At 45.0% G+C, this 17,089-nt stretch overlaps 2 protein-coding genes across 4 annotated transcripts in view; one reads left to right on the top strand and one right to left on the bottom strand.

Annotated features, from left to right (window-relative positions):
* NEMP1 (nuclear envelope integral membrane protein 1) overlaps positions 1–17,089 on the top strand; it is a 108,733-nt gene that overhangs the window by 53,126 nt on the left and 38,518 nt on the right. The window lies entirely within an intron of this gene.
* Positions 1–17,089, bottom strand: part of LOC309523672 (low-density lipoprotein receptor-related protein 1-like) — an 87,756-nt gene that overhangs the window by 48,058 nt on the left and 22,609 nt on the right. The window contains exons 18-24 of the mRNA XM_082207654.1: positions 10,919–11,108; positions 9,024–9,228; positions 5,996–6,188; positions 4,718–4,843; positions 3,259–3,387; positions 2,063–2,182; positions 1,420–1,533 (exon numbers count right to left, since the gene is read on the bottom strand). Coding sequence (XP_082063780.1) covers positions 1,420–1,533; positions 2,063–2,182; positions 3,259–3,387; positions 4,718–4,843; positions 5,996–6,188; positions 9,024–9,228; positions 10,919–11,108 — 1,077 coding nt within the window. The remainder of the gene's footprint in view (positions 1–1,419; positions 1,534–2,062; positions 2,183–3,258; positions 3,388–4,717; positions 4,844–5,995; positions 6,189–9,023; positions 9,229–10,918; positions 11,109–17,089) is intronic.

Here is a 17,089-nt window from a genome sequence, read left to right as displayed (position 1 = left end):
TGACATCTGCAGTACAGGCTGTGGCAGGGAACATTCCCTTTCCTCTGGATGATGTGGCCACTCATGGTTTAGAAGGGGTGGGAGTGGGGAATCCATACTGCGTGGGAACTTCCCAATCCAAAAGGCCAGTGTTCTTCAACCTTGGGTCCCCAGATGTTAGACTACAATTTCCATCATCCCTGACCATTGGCCAAGTTGGCTCAGGATGATGAGAGCTGCAGTCCAACAACATCTGGGAAGCCAAGGTTTCAATAAATAGATATACATACATATATTAAAATTGTATTTTACACCCCCCACATAATTGTAGTAAAATCTCTAAGTGGTTTACAAAAATTATCAACAAATCCAGTTTAAATTAATTTAAAACATTTATAAATAATTAAAATTATCAGTAACAAAGATTAAAAACATGCCAACATCTATGTGTCTGGGTAGGCTTGCCTAAACAAAAATGCTTTAAATAGGTGCCCAAAAGGGAAGGTGCTTGCCTCGTGTCAATAGGCAGGAAGTTCCAAAGCACAAAAGTTTGCTTTCTCATAACTGGGGAATGAGTATGGCATTAGCAACAGTGGGCATATATGGGATAAGATGATCCTGCAAGGTTGAAGAATGCTACAACAGGTGATGGAGTGGTCAGTGTATTCAACGTGGTCCAGTGGCTTAGGTTTTCAACCTACAATTCAGTCTCCCTTGTGGCACACTAGTCTACCCTGCTGATTACTTTGGGAACCTCTGGTGGAAATTTTGGGATGTTCTAAGTTTCATACGCAACTCCAGAGTCCCTGCTGCAGGGATGGGGAATCTGTGGCCCTCCAGATGTTGCTGGAGTACAACTCTGATCCTCCCTGACTGTAGGCCATGCAAGCTAAGGCTGATGGAAGTTAATAGCGCAATGATGTCTGGAGAGCCACAGCTTCTGCACCCCGACCCTAATGGCAGTGCAGATGCACACTGCCTGGCTCTTTTCCTCTTGCATCTTTCTTTTCATCTGGCAGGGATGCTGCAGCAGGAAGATTCCTGCACTGAGCAGGAGCCAGGATTAGATCACCTCTAAGTTCCTTTGAACTATAACATTCTGTGATTCTGTGGCTGCCCTTTTCTAACAGAGCTGCATCTTCACCTGCTTTGCACACACACACACAGATATACAGTTCTTCATCCAACTTCTTTCAAGACTGCCACAAAGCACTCAGCTAAATGCCTGCCATGGATGAGCTGCCAAGAGCAGACATATCAGCTAATATTCAATGAGGAAGGGGCTGGGAAGCGACAGGTGCTCTCCTTCTTGAGGGAAGAGCAGAATGGATTGGCCCTGGCCAACTGAAAACAGCTGATATGCGAGAGAGAAGTGTGGGGTGGGGGGAACCTGTAGAAAAGTGTGTGCCACAGTATTTCACATGCCCGCGTAACACTCACAGCAGTTCATCTCGTCTGAAGCATCCTCACAGTCTATTTGATGGTTGCAGCGGCTCGAGTTACTGATGCAAGTCCCGTCCCGACAACGAAACTCTGTGGCAGCACAGCTAGTCTCTGAAATGAATGGGTAGCATGTTATCATCGCCATCATCACATCCATTTTGTGTGCCAATCTGGTGCCAATGAGTTCAGACCAGCATACACGGCCCCACAACGACCCTGTGAGGGAGGCACGGCTGACAGACTTGATGGACCCAGGTGGCCGAATGTGGATTTCTAACTCTCGTCTAATTCCAACACTCTAGCCACCAATATGCTGGCAACAGGATTAGGAACTTTAGAGAGCTGAATAATGTCCTCTGAGGCCAGGGCTTAGCTTGTCAAGCTAAACCACTGTTTCCCTGTGCATGAATCAGGATGAAGACAACCAACAATGGATGAGCACTCTCCGTGGTTAAGTCTTATGTCTGCTGGATGCTTTGCATTAAGCACTAAGTAACACAATGTAACAGGGAAGCCAAACTGCAACTCCATAAGGCTAGTGCAAACAAATGCTTAGTAGAGCAGGGGAACACAATGAAACCTTTTCCTCGCCCCTTAACCTTGACAGATAGCAGGCGTAGCCCTCCTGAAGAGCACTTACTGTTGCAAGGCACTTCATCTGAGTTGTCCCCGCAGTCGTCCCTCCCATTGCACCAGTCTCTGCTGTGCACACAACGCTTGTTGGTGCAGTGCAGGTAGCCCTTCTTACATTTGCGGTTGTCTGCAACATAAAACGTATGAGTGAGTGAGTGAGTGAGTATGTGTGCAAAAGGACCACACACAGAGAGAATGAATGAATGCATGAATGGATGCATGGAATTCAGTCCCACTGAGAAGGCTTATGTAGATTTCAGCCACATTAAAGTTTCTTAAAGCAGAATCTAAACATGCCCCTGCACCCAGTGCTTTCTGCACAATGGAAATATCTGGGTGTAGAGTGGCAAACAGGGCCCTCCTCCCACCTGCTCAGCACAATGTGGGCTGTGGCAAAGAGAAGTAGATTATAAGGCAGGACTTATTGTATCCTTCATCTGCTGGAAGTCACAATTCATTTAGGTCCAGCGGTAGAAGTCTTCACCTGAACACCAACTGCTGGAGGGAGGGTTATTACCTGCTCAAGCCCTGTCTGTGAGCTTCCCAATGTGGCCAATGTGGAAAGCACAGACATTTGGTTTGATCCAGCAGGGCTTTAGCGGCCCCATTCTCACAACACAGGGGTGATAATGAATATGTCCCCCTAAGATGCTACTTTGCAAATGAGACCACTAATGCTATAAAAAAAGAGCAAAAACCATTTGTGTGGGAAATTTTTCTTGACTGACATATCTATCAGTCAGTCAGTCAAAGAGAGAGGGGGAGGGGGAGAGAGAGAGAGAGAGAGAGAGAGAGAGAGAGAGAGAGAGAGCTGTAGTTTACAGAGAGTAATGCAAAGGACTTTTGCATTACTCTCTGTAAACTACAGAGAGTAGTAGTTCTTCTTTATTAATTTTGCATACTGCCCTTCATCCATAGATGATCACAACAGCTGTGTGTAGAGCTTTAGACCTTAAGAACTCTGCTTTCTCCCAAGGATACAAGAAGGGCAGCACTCCAGCCAACCCAACCCACTTCTCTCATGTTAACCATGGGATGAATTCTTTCCCCCCAAATGGTCAGAGGAAAAAGGAAAAGTGGCACCTAGCCCCTTGGTGCAAGCCACATTATTAGCCCCCATGGGTGCAAGGGGAAGAATCCAATTTATCCATATGCAGAGGGAGGAAAGAAGCGAAGCAGGAGGAGCACAGGAAGGAGCCTTACTGCAGTAGGACTGCTTCTCATCCGACTTGTCCTTGCAGTGGGCCACGCCGTCACAGGTGTGGCTGAAATCAATGCAGTCACCATTTCCACACTCAAACTCATTGAGCACGTTACAGGTGGAGTTGGGCGCTAAGGAAGGGAGAACAGGGATGAGTGTAAGCAAAATGAGCCCAGCATTTCATTTCACGGGAGACTGTTTCCGATGTGTCTCATGTTCACAACCACCTGTACACTTGCACCTGACATCTGGGAGGGGGAAATGCTGGAACTGGTACCAGCACCTTCAGAACAGTGGGGGTGGGGATGGAGGGTGGGGTGAGGGTTATCAGGTCAAAGTAATATTCTGCTTTAATGGGAATATAGTTAATTAGTTGATTAATTGAGGTATTTATATACCATTTAATAACCTAAGCTTCTAAGAAGTAGTGGCATATGAACAAAAGTCACCACAGAATATTTATATGTATTCACTATGACCCTCTGCACAAGTCATATTTATGATGTGCTCTTGTCCTGCTTATGGTCTCCCCATGGTGTCTGGCTGGCCACTGTGAGACGCTGAACTAGAGAGGTCTAATCCAGCAGGGCTCTTCTTTGTGTTCTTATGACGTGAAACTAGTGGCATCAAGAGCACTGAGAGATTCATGCATCCCAAATAAACTTCTAAAAAGGGGGCCATATTCACAGCTGTGTTTTACTTAGAATCATAGAACTGTAGAGTTGGAAGGGACCACAAGGGTCATCTAACTTCCTGCAATACAGGAATCTTTTGTCCAACATGAGGTTCATGATCCTGACATTAAGAGTCTCATGCGCTACCAACTGAGCTATCCAGCAGCTGTTATTGGTGGATGGCCAGTCTTCTGTCAGAAGTGAAGCCTAGAGTTAATATTTTTCCTGTGCCTTTTTGCATTCCACTCTAACTTCTTTTGCACATAAATGAGTTCCTATTAATTATTTAATTGCCAGATCAAACACTCTTATTTCGGTCTGCACAAAATACTGAAGCTGTTGCCCTGCTTATATTCTGGAACTACTGTAATCCCACAAACACAGCTACATATTACATGCATTTCCAGACAAAGGATGTTTCATGCAATACTACAGACCTGGGGCCCATGAGACCTGCCAGACTGGTAGATTAGTGGGTGGCAGAGCCTGTGAGAGGCTGTTGCAGAAATTCTGCATAATTCTGCAACCCATGAGTTTGCATGTGTGTAGAAACTGCTTTGTTCATTTCTGCTAAGGTGTACAACTACCAATGCTGTAAAATATCAACATGTAATTCCATGGTCAAAATAGAGATGATCCAGATCTGGAAATATAACAAACAACCCCTCCCTTTTCCTCCAGCCTGTGCACAGCACTCAAGTTTTTGCCCTACCATGCCCCTTAGCATGGATGTATCTCATGGATGTATCTCATATGCCCCATACAAGTGCTTCATATGGGTGCTCACCTTTGCAAGTAAGATCTTCCTGAAGGATCTTGTCACCACGACAAGAACAGGAGATTTCACCCTTGGCTGAGAGAAGGCATAGGTCCTGGCAACCACCATTGTTTGCTCTGCACAGAGAGAGCTCACCTGGGTAGAAGAGTCAGAATAGAAGAGAAACAGCTACAGCAAAATCAGAGTTGGGAGAATATGGGTTGAACAGTCTGGTCTGAGAGGCACAAAGGAAGTTCTACAGCCCAACCCTGTGTATATTTATTTGGAAGCATGCCCAGCTAAGTTCTCTGGAACTTACTCCCAAGTGAACATGCAGAGAACTGTGGCCAAAGTCTGACCACCACCTCTCTGTTTTTATGCTGCAGCCTCACACCAATTGGCAACCTTCTTGAATGATGAGCTCAAGGCTGAAAGCTCTAACCATCACATAGCCACAATGTGTTGGAACTGAACCCTGGTGCTGTCATACAACAGCCACAGGACGCTCCAGACTAGGTCACCCTCCTCCCTCCACTCTGCAGCTGGGTGCATGGGAACACTTGCTTTTGCAGAACAAAATTAACCTATGTGAGTCACTAGCATAAAAAGGATTAAACTCAAGAGAAAAGAGACGTAACCATATATATTATTTATGATAGCTCAGAATGTCTATTATTTATAGTAGTTCAGAATGGAGCCTCCATGTTTAGAAAAAACATCTCTCTAATTACCAGATATGGAGGTGGGAGAGGAAGCAACAACAGCTGAAGACTAAAACTATTGTGCCTTTCATTTGTTACTTCCTGGGGGGCTGCTGTGTTGGGCTAGGTGGATATTTATTTGCACAGTTTACATCCCAGTGGACACCTGTCTGTGCGCTCGCTCGCTCCCTCCCTCTTGGGTGTGCGTAGCCCAAACAAAGCTGAGCCAAAGAAACGGCAATCTATATATAGCCTAAGGCAGTGATGGCCAAATTTGGCCCTCCAGCTGTTTTAGAACTACAGCTCCCATCATCCCTAGCTAACAGGACCAGTGGTCAAGGATGACGGGAATTGGAGTCCTAAAACAGCTGGAGCTATGTGGGTAGGTGCAGGTGGCTCTAAGAGTTCTGCTGAGGGCCAGAGAGAAAGAAAGGGCCACTTCTCCTTCCGATTCGCTGAGGAAGGTGACAATTTGAGAGCCTACAAGGATCACAGGAGAACTGGAGGGTAAACAAAGAGAGGAGCACCATTCTACCCATCTTGCATTTTCCAAAGGGGTCACTCTCCAACTGCGCCACCACCCCAAGAGGCAAGGTGTTTTCCTTACAGCTGTTGGTGTCATTGGCCACAGCAATGATGCCCATGGGTTGCTGGGGAATGTCAATGCGCAGGTGCTTCATGTCGGAGCCCACGTATTTGTTGGCACGCTGCACAGCACGACGCACCCAGTCTGTCCAGAAGATGTAGTCACCATAGACGGCCAGGCCAAAGGGGTGCACTGGTTCTGCCTTCAATATAACCTGTTGGGGATTGGCACAATGTTAGTGGGGAGAAGAGAGACAACGGCCATGGCTACTGACCAAGCGCATACATCAGTGGTAGCTTCACATGCACCTCTCAGCACGGGACTAACTAGTGTATTCATATGCTATCATATCATTATCCGCTGTAACCAGCTTGCTTTAGTGTGGTTTGTGCACTGTGACTCCTTGTCCAATCAGCTACTTCTAATTTTCCTTTGCCTTCCTTTCCAATTGTTCTTGAGGACAGGGAACTACAGTAAGCCTGCAACATACACACATTTAACTTGTGCGCATTCAGCTTTATGCAAGTCATATCTATCTATCTATCTATCTATCTATCTATCTATCTATCTATCTATCATCTCTATCTCTATGGGGGAAAGGGGCTCTGGGGGAAATGACTTTGGCAATCCCACAGGCCACTGACTGTATGTGATTTTGGCTTTAGGCATGATCCCTGGAACTTAACTCCCACATAAATTGGGGGGGGGCATGTTCTCTAAAATGATGCAGCTAAGGCAAATAGATTATGAGCCTGCCCCAAAATGCCAGACCCGGGGTCTGGTCTGAAGGCACAGAAGGCCACCACCTTGCTGAAGCTAATGATAAGGGAAAGGTGGGACTTAAGTGCAAAAAGGAAATATAAAAAGAAGTTATGCATCAACATACATACAAGCGCTTTGAAGATTTTAGGCTTTTTATGAAACAACAGCTTAGAACGGCCCTAACCAAGACAGTGAGACCCTCCAGTCACAAATTTCTATGCAGGTAGACCGAATTAATTAGTCCCAATTTCTTCCTTCCTTTCTAATCTGTCCCTATTGCAAGACGAGCCACGCTGGCAGGATGCCCGGTTTGCTGAGTGGCAAAATGTGTCTCATGGTAGATTACCACTTGGTAAAGAGCCAGTGATCTATTGGTCAGAGCGTTGGATAAGGACAGCAGGGGGGGGGGAGCCTGTGTCTAAATCCCCAGTCACAATTAAGTTAACTTATTTAACACATTTGGATCTCATATTTTATGGTAGAAACCCTCCTGAGGCAGCCAACAAAAGTCATTAAAATACACATATAAACATGAAACCGAGTGTTAAACCATCAGCTGAACACCAAGCTGGTGGGAGGTGGGCAGTCTTTAAAATGTGCTCTTAAAGGCAGCCCTGCTTAGGGAAGCTTTTTAATGTGTCATGTTTTATATACGTTGAAAGCCGCCCAGAGTGGCTGGGGCAACCCAGTTGAATAATAAAATTTCTGTTAATAATAACAATAATTAATAATAATAATTAATAATAATAATAATAATAATAATAATAATAATTACTATTACTACCACCATCAACAAGGAGCCATATGCACTGCCTAAGGGAGTTCCAAAGATGTGGGGCCCCCACTGAAAAGGCTCTGTCCCTAGTACCTGCCAACCAGACAGTTGTTAAAGTTGGATGCCTCAAGTCTCATGCGGGTTCATATGGGTACAGGCAGATGTAACCTGGTCTCAAACAATATGTGTCTTTAAATCCCAAAACCAACACTTAAAAATTGAGCCTGGGAATGAATAAACAATTAATGTAACTGGTACACAACTGGTATCACATGATCTAAAGCTTGAACCTACTTGGGTAACATTGGCCCAATCAGTCTCTTTCAAGCTAATCTACCTCAAATGGTTGCTGTTGGGGGGGGGGATGGGACGTGTGGGGGGAGGAGAATCATATACAATGCTTTGAGCTCTTTGGAAAAAACGTAGGCTATTAAGTGTAATAAAATATATACGTGGTCCTTAGTATTTGCCCTGAGCCTGATACACACACTATTAATTCTGTCAGCAAGATGATATCCAGACATTAAAACAATGATGGCCAAGGATCAAAACCTGAGAGCAGTTTGAAGACCATGCTAGCCATGCAGAAAGAAACAAAAGACCATGTTCTTAGGCTCCACATATGATTGCACTGACTCTCTGGAAGTTTGTCCATTATTCGTGATGTGTATATTTCACAAAACAAAAGACTCCATTATTGAGGTAGCAAATACACAAGTGCTCTGTTTTACTACCACTCAAAGCTCTGTTTTATGGAGTGGAAACAATCAGTAGTTTATAACAGAATTGCAAGTGCTTTGAAAGAGACATCTCTTCCCATAGTGTGCATCCGCCTTCGCAACCTGGTTTCCTTGTGATGGCTTGGACTACAAGTCCCATCAAACCCAGCCAGCATGGTTGTGCTAGCTTGGGCTGATGGGAGTTGTAGTCCAAACCTGCTGGATGGTACCAGGCTGAGAAAGGCTTGTGTACATATACATTTGTTTCTCCCATGGCTGCCTTTCATTAAACCGATTTAGCAGGTTTTTAAAAGCAATGCAGAAACCTACACCACCTTTTTAACCAGATGCAAAAGTGAGATGTGAGTAGTGATTCTTCTTTCAATCTGTCTTCTACTTCTTAAAAAACCACAAAAACAACTGTCTCCAGTTACTGGACAAGAAGTGGGGGGTGGGGTGCCCTCCGTGGACTTCCATGTCCCTCAGTGACTAAAAAGAAACAAGAGCTTCATCATACTGGTCCATTTCCACATCTGTGAGAAATGGTCTGCTCACCCCATGGTCAAATGGCAAGAAGTGACTAACTTCTGAGACTTTATAGCGGAGATGGGCAACCTATAGTCCTCCAGGTGTTGCTAAGGCTCCAACTCCCATCAACCCCAGCCAGTATAGCCACAGGCAACGAATGATGGGAGTTGTGGCGCAGCAAACACCCGGAGGGCCACAGGTTCACCACCTCTTCTTTAGAGCCTGCTAACGCCAGACCCCCTGGGAAGGAGCCCTGCTGACTTACATATCGCTTGGTCCCGTCGTATTCACACCGCTCTATCTTGTCCAGTGTGGCATCGGAGAAGTAGATTTTCTCCGCCTTGTGATCAATGGCCAGACCATTGGGGGTGCGAATGTCTTTGTCGATGATGGTGATCATGTTGGCACCTGACAGTGTAGCCCGCATGATGCTGGGGTGTTGTTCATTCCAGTTGGTCCAAAACATCAGGCTGAAGGGAAGGGGAAAAATGGATTATTGAGGAGCAGATGCATATGCCTTGAGCAAGCTTTTTGCTACCACCTCTCTGACTCTGAAAGACTGTTTGGTCAGCTGTGGCTGGGATGTTTTACAGCGAAGCTTGTCCAAAGCAACCAGGAAAGCTCACTCCAGTGGTTCCTCAGACTTTCAGTTCGCATTCATTCCCAGTCTGCCTAGACATCACCACTCAGGGTCTACACAAAAAGGTTGCCTTGCGTACTTTAAAAGGGAGAGTTCCAAGGCTGTTTTTCGGGGTGGGAGTGGAGGATGCATTCAAGCTTTGTACCTGGATGTTCAGGTGTACAAACTGCATCCTTCCTGGAGAACAGAGATCTGGCTATCCTGATACATGGCATGGTACTCTCTCTAGGGTCAATAAATGTAATGAGCTTTAATAAGGGCTGCCTTTGAAAAACATTCCAAATCTACCACTGGTCAAAAATGTGGTAGCTAAGCACCCTAAGTGTGCTTGCCAGAGGGAATCACATTTATTTTAAAAGAACAGTACTGCTTACAAGTTTGTTTCCAGGCCCACTTCAAAGTACTGGTTCTGACCTTTAAAGAAGTAACAGACCTGTGCCGAGGGTGTCAGAAGGAACGTATTTTCCCATGGTGTGGTTCCAATGTAGTGTAAAACTATGGTCTAGAGTTTATTTAATTTACTTACTTCATTTCCTTGTCACATGCTACAGAAAATGTCTCAAAGCAACTCACAAATATACAAGTATACAAAACACAGTGTATCAGAAGTACAGGCAATTACCGATTTGTCTGGGGTTTATGTTCAGGACCCCCCCCTCCCGTGCTGATGGGGCCCATGTAAGCCTGACCCACCCATTTTGTGATGTTTACAGGTCACTTCCGGGTTTGGTGTAATGCACATAGTCATGGTTGCACACATATCGGATGCACCTAAAATGGTCACTGCCTGTTTTGCTAAACTTTGGTTTATCATTATATGAACAAGCAGCTTTTCCTCCCGTTTTGAACTAATCACAGTTTAGCATGATGTCTGAACTTGGTGAAAAAGTGCTTAGATTTGACTATGGCTTACTGAAGCAACCAAACCATGATTTATGAGGTTGGCATGTGTTAGCAAACCATAGGCAATATTAGCCATGGTTTAGGGTTCAAATGCACAAATAAACCAGCTTAATTAGACACTGAAGTGAAAGTTTCTGTTTCCCATTCCAGGTGAAATGTTGGGAAGAATGTATACGAGAGAGAGAGGCTCTTTTACACATGAAATAACATGCAATAATCTTCTTTTATCTTTTGTGTTCCCTCTCGTGCTTTGAGATGACAAGGCCCTCCACAGAATGCCAATGTGAGAGGCTGTGCATTGGCCTTCTCTAGGATGTACCTCTTTGGAACTCCCTTCTCCCAAAGTGCACTTGACTCCCTTTCAGAAAGATATACAGTTTGCTGGGTTAGTGCATATTTTGGTTTTCAACTTGATGGTTTGGATAACAATGCTGTAGATTTTAAATCTTAACATTGTCTAAAACTGATCTGTACTATATAAATATTGTAAATTGCTGTGGGAGCCCTTGAAGGTCAAGTGTTTGCATGCCATTCAGTATAAAAACATTTAAATGAATCAACAAATAAGAATAATCAGATTCCCCAGTGATTCCAAGGGTTTGCACACTGGAACCTACTTCTGGCATTCATCCAACACAAAGGCCCGAGGGTGGTCATCCCCCGACATGGTGATGACGGTCTCTCTCTCAAAAGCTCCTTCACGGGTCTGATTCACAGTATGCCGGGTGATGGTGGAGGTGGTGTAGCTCGTCCAGTACAAAGTGTCCCAGCCTCGGTGGTAGGCCAGCCCCTCAACAGAGCCAACATCTGGAGAAGGTAGAGTATGGTGTAACTTCAGCAAAATAGTGGTTTCCTTACACAGCCTTTTAACTCTCAGGCTTTAGCAACTAGATGTCCACTCTATGCTCTCCCCACCCAGTTTGCTCAAGAAATCTGTCTCAAGCCCTGCTCTGCTGACTATTCGTTAAGCACAGCTTAACCAGCTTGACTGCTGTGTTTCTTTGATCTCAAAAGAAGCTTCTGAGCAAACAATGTGGTTCACGCATAACGCTAAGCCAAACTATGGCTTACCATGAATGAGCAAGTGTACTGGTGCCCAGTGAGAAAGTTGCAGCCACTTCACTCCTCCCTCTGTCCTGCTGCATTAGTGGGAGCTAAGCGTTCATTGAGCTACCTGGTTTTTCCCTAGGCCTGCTCTTACAAAGGCTTATCTTCTCTACGAGCCCTTATACAATAGTACCAATCTTAATTCCACAAAGCTCTCAGGCACTACCCCAATTATTTGCTTGCTCATCCTTTTGTGCTACATCAGAACTGCTATTGAACATGAACAAATGCGAGCTGAAACTTCATCACAGGCTCATGGCTGGCATCCCCACATGTGTAACCTTTAAAAAACCTTTTCAACATCTACATGCAGCTGCTGGGAGAGATCATCAGAGGGTTTGGGCTGGGTGTCCATCAATATGCGGATGATACCCAGCTCTACATCTCTTTCAAATCAGAACCAGTGAAAGCGGTGAAGGTCCTGTATGAGTGTCTGGAGGCAGTTGGAGGATGGATGGAGGCTAACAGATTGAGGTTGAATCCTGACAAGCCAGAAGTACTGTTTTGGGGGGGGGGGGACAGGAGGCGAGTGGGTGTGGAGGACTCCCTGGTTCTGAATGGGGTAACTGTGCCCCTGAAGGACCAGGTGCACAGCCTGGGAGTCATTTTGGATTCACAGCTGTCCATGGAGGCGCAGGTCAATTCTGTGTCCAGGGCAGCTGTTTATCAGCTCCACCTGGTACACAGGCTGAGATCCTATCTGCCCACAGACTGTCTCGCCAGAGTGGTGCATGCTCTGGTTATCTCTCGCTTGGACTACTGCAATGTGCTCTATGTAGGGCTACATTTGAAGGTGACCCGGACACTACAACTAATCCAGAATGCAGCAGCTAGACTAGTGACTGGGAGCGGCCACTGAGACCACATAACACCGGTCCTGAAAGACCTACATTGGCTCCCAGTACATTTCTAAACACAATTCAAAGTATTGGTGCTGACCTTTAAAGCTCTAAAAGGCCTCAGTTCAGTATACCTGAAGGAGCATCTCCACACCCATTGTTCTGCCCGGACACTGAGGTCCAGCGCCAAGGGCCTTCTGGCGGTTCCCTCACTGCAAGAAGTGAAGCTACAGGGAACCAGGCAGAGGGCCTTCTCGGTAGTGGTGCCCGCCTTGTGGAACGCCCTCCCTTCAGATATCAAGGAGATAAACAACTACCTGACATTTAGAAGACATCTGAAGGCAGCCCTGTTTAGGGAAGCTTTTAATGTTTCACAGACTATTGTATTTTAATATTTTGTTGGAAGCCGCCCAGAGTGGCTGGGGAAACCCAGCCAGATGGGCAGGGTATAAATAATAAATTATTATTATTATTATTATTATTATTATTATTATTGGCACATTTGGATTTCTGACAGATCGCTTAATGATCTAGCTGCTATAAACATAACTTTACTAATTGTCTATATTGATTTAGCCACAGATGCTTTCAACCCAAGGAAACTATTGCAATTAAAGTATCAGCATGGGTTCTTCTGCTGTCTCTCAGCAACGCTTCTTAATTGAGCGCTCCATGATGCATCATAGCAAGGAGAGACTTTTCTCACATTTGCCTTTGGTAATTGAATACAGCCTGGAGGAAACAATGCCTCAATAATCTGAGACTCTGATGCACCAGGTTCAATTCCTTGCTCTGATATGTAAACTCCCTGGGTGATTGTGGCCAATCTGTCATTCTGGAGTGAGTTACTTCCCTGTGCTGTTATGAGTGCCCCTGCCAGTCCAAAAACAAGCCACAGATGCCCCAGCATGAGCCAAGCTTCACCCATGTGCACAGCTTTAGCTTTAGCAAAGGCTGCCATTTCATCATGCCCCTTCAGTTCACGTCTTTGACCAGCAAACTACATGGTAACTCAGTGAATGGAGAGGGGGAGGAGAATATGCACCTTTAGGCAAGAGCCATGGGGCAGAAGAGCCCTCTGTGCCTGAGAGCTTGGATGGCCACCACCAGCAGCCATGACACTGCTCAATATAAAGCCAGTTTCTATCTATGCTTTGCTCCCCCACCTGTGCAGCCCTGGATCTGCTGCTGCTGCAGGCACTTTGTACATTCTCTGTCATTAAACGTCCCCTGTATTTTTAGGTTTTGCCTCAAACAACGGTCTAGTTTGTGCATCACATTAAACCATAGTTCAAATGAAAATAGTTTAGTCTGAATGATCAGTGGACTGGTGCAAACTCTTGAAAACACAGACCCTTTGTTCCTCCCAGACTCCTGCGTGCTGTCAAGAAACACACCATAGTCCAGGCATTACATGCAAACGATGTGCTTGTGGTTTGCTTCTCTCCCAACAAACCACATGCAAAAGCATTAGCTTCATGGCTTGTTTGGGAAAATAAACCACAAGTCCAGGTTTCAATGACCCAGGAAGCTGACTATGGCTTGTTTATTGGCAGCGCGGCAGCAACAAGAGAAGAGGTGGAGCAAAGTGCTGATAATTGCATCAGCATGCAGCTCCATCACATTCAACCATATTTTATTTTAACTTTGGTTTAATGTGATGTTTGAACCATGTCAATATGTGTGATAAACATCCTAAGCTGTTCAGCTGGACTAATGTCCCAGGGCACTTCCAGATATTGGCTGTTTCCACCTTTTGTGGATGAAGAGACCTGCTGCAGCAGCTTTGATGAAGCTGGATCTGTTAACTTCCTCCATGGGAGATCACCTGGGAACCCCCATGTATACAGAAGTGAGTTCTGCTAAACAAAGGTGGAATATGCACATAACAAATGTATAACCTGGGTTTAACTGCTGCCTGCAATACATAAAAGCACCGTTCAAAATGGTATTGATGTAATTTTATTACTGTGAGCCACCCTGCACTCCCTTTCAAGTGGAAGGGTGGGTCATAAATTTGAAATAACCAGCATTATAACTAGTAGACATTGGTGCTCTGTCACTCATTTACTGTAGCATCAGCTTCTGTGTCAATGGCATCTCAGCACTGTAAGGAAAAGGGGACTTAACCTGTATTGGCTCCCTATGTAAACTGAAGGCAAGGCAGGATGACATTATTCTCAGTTATGAGCATACTTCAGAGTTGACTCAAACCAAGACAGTACCACACGGCAGGTGGCTCCCAAAGACCGCCAATCTCTCGGATATTCCTGACTTAACTCAGGGGAAGGGAAAACTACCAGCATTCCTTACTCCTACAAAAAATAAAAAGCACAGGAGCTCTTTCTTCCACTGGACTAACCATTCAAAGGAGCAGCAACAAGTAAATGCAGAAGCCACTGGCAATTATCCATCTTGGCATGCCTGTATTTGCACGTCTCAGCCCCCAAAATTAATAAACAGAAGGAAACTAATTTGTTCATCTCCATATGCAATGGCACACCCTGCTGCTATGCCCCAAGCCTGTGTTTGAAAACTGAATGAGGCGCAGGGGGCTCTACTTCCTTTGCCTGCCACTCCAGAAAGGGAGGGGGAGACTCAGTGCTCAGCCACACACATTAGCAGAGCAAACAGTAACATGAGCGGCAATGCCCTGAGCACAGAAAGGTTTGAATCTCATTAAAGCCACTGCTGGAATTCTAATTTATATACACCGTTCAAGATGCAAGAGAAGGGAGCAGGCAGGCAGGGATGAAAGATTTGAATGGACTAGGTACTGATTCTTAACATACAGTAACTCTAGCACTGAGAGGTTTTCCACACAAGTGCCTGGAGGACACTTGCTTAATACTGTGTCCAGCATTGTCTGATGACTCTGGAGAAGGAGGACATGAGCAAAAGGATGCCACGCTAGCCAAGAAGATGAGCCTGATCAGTATTAACTCACTAAAGGCAAGTCTGTGAATAGTATTGAGAAAACAGTCAGCAACTGTTGGCTTCTGTTACCTCTCAAATCAGCAATTTAACTCAAAACCAAAGTGGGTCAGAACACTGCCTGCTTCATAACACTCGACAGGAAACAAAAAGACTCCTGTCTCCTTTCTCTTTAACAGTAAGTGGCAGCTAATTTCTTTAAAACTGAAGTACTCCTGCCTCTGAAAGGCAACCTACTTCATTTAGGAACCTCAAAAAGAAAAGAAAGAAAAAAGCATTCCAATAAACACGTATGCATTTAACTGGCTTACTGGCTGATTCTTAACTTAAAAGCCAAACAGTTAATGAGCTAAAGATCCATGATTAATCAATGGTCCTGGCATGAACTAGCTGTGAAGGAACCTCTTTTCTTAAGAACATAAGAATAGCCCTCCTAGGGCAGACCAGGGGCTCCCCTAGCCCAGCAGTCCATCCTCTAAGTGCCCACTGAAACAGAAGGCAATATTCATTTCACTTCTAACTGTCCTCCATCCTGAAGCTTCCCAGGGTGATTTAACAAAACAGTGAAACCAAATACAAAAGCATAAATAACAACACAATACTTTAAAAGGCTTTAAAACGAATGCTAAAACAATTAAAAACCAGAAATGGGGAGAAACAGAAATTGACAGATTTATCCACCCCTAAAGGGGCAGTACCATCACCTCTTCCTCTCCTTTGGCATCATTTCCCTCCAGCTCTTGGCTGCTAGCAAAGGGGGGGGGTGGTTCCTCTGTGCTTCCCCTTGCTTAGTGGCCATGATTTAGGTTTTTTTCCCCACCTTGGTTGCTGCTTCAGCCTCTCCCTTGCTAAGAAGCTGCAGCTGCATCCTCTTGTTCCCCACAAACTACAATCTCAGCAGGAGGGCCCCTTCAAGGCAAGCCAAATCTTTCTCCCCACTGCTTCGCAGGCTGGGCCCTTCCATTCTACAGGGAGAGTATTCTGGTCAAAGCTCCAGACAGAAGACCCAGGGAGAACCGATTCTGCATTTTGCAAACCACAGTATAACACTTTAAACATGAGCTTATTTCCTCCACCACTGCAATTGTATTTTAGGTAAAAGACAGCAGGTACCATGTCTTCTGCAGAGACTGGGCCATGGTAGGACAGCCACATTGACCCATGATGCATACCACTGGCCCACGCAGAAGAACACCAAGTAGCACATCTTACATTCACACAGCCGTACAATTGCTCCCCCGCCCACCTCCAACTCTCAGTGAGATCTAATGTATGAAATGATGCACCTCTCTTCCCCCTTCAAACTCATCAAATGCCCTAAACCAGAATAAGCTCCATATAACGTTTCTTGCTTAGGTTGGCACTAAGCAGCCTGGATTATGCACTCATGAGCTAGCCTGTATTTCATATATAAATGTTCAAATTGGGTTTTTGTTTTGTGGGACACAATACAGCACTCTAAACATGAGCTGACTTCCCCTCCCAATGTGCTCCCAATGTACTCTGTCTACAGAACAAATTGGTTATCCTCAAATAATTAAGACTAGAAGACTGCAAACATATTATTGCAAAGTGTGAACAGGTGCATTAGGATGCTTAAAGCTCCTCATAGAGCGCTACCTCTGTGATGTGACTCTCTTAACAGCTGTGGGAGGAAATAATAAAAGTTAATCAAGGGAAAGCAAAAAATTAGGGCCAAGAATAGCTCCTCAGAAAGATCCAAGGTATGCTCAGATTTCAGTAACAATTTCTTCTTGCAAACAGAATGTAAGCAAGGGGAGCTTGCCAAGTTTTGTTGTAAAGCCACTATGCCTTAGAATGGCAGGGATGTATTAATGACTAGAATCCCAGAAACCCACTGGCCATCTGCTCAAACCTTATTCTGGTACCACTTTAAATATGCACAAT

Source organism: Podarcis vaucheri, assembly GCF_965113315.1.
Source record: "Podarcis vaucheri genome assembly, chromosome: 2".
NCBI lineage: Eukaryota > Metazoa > Chordata > Lepidosauria > Squamata > Lacertidae > Podarcis > Podarcis vaucheri.
The sequence above is the reverse complement of the archived record's forward strand: the minus strand, read 5'-3'. Positions and strand labels throughout refer to the sequence as shown.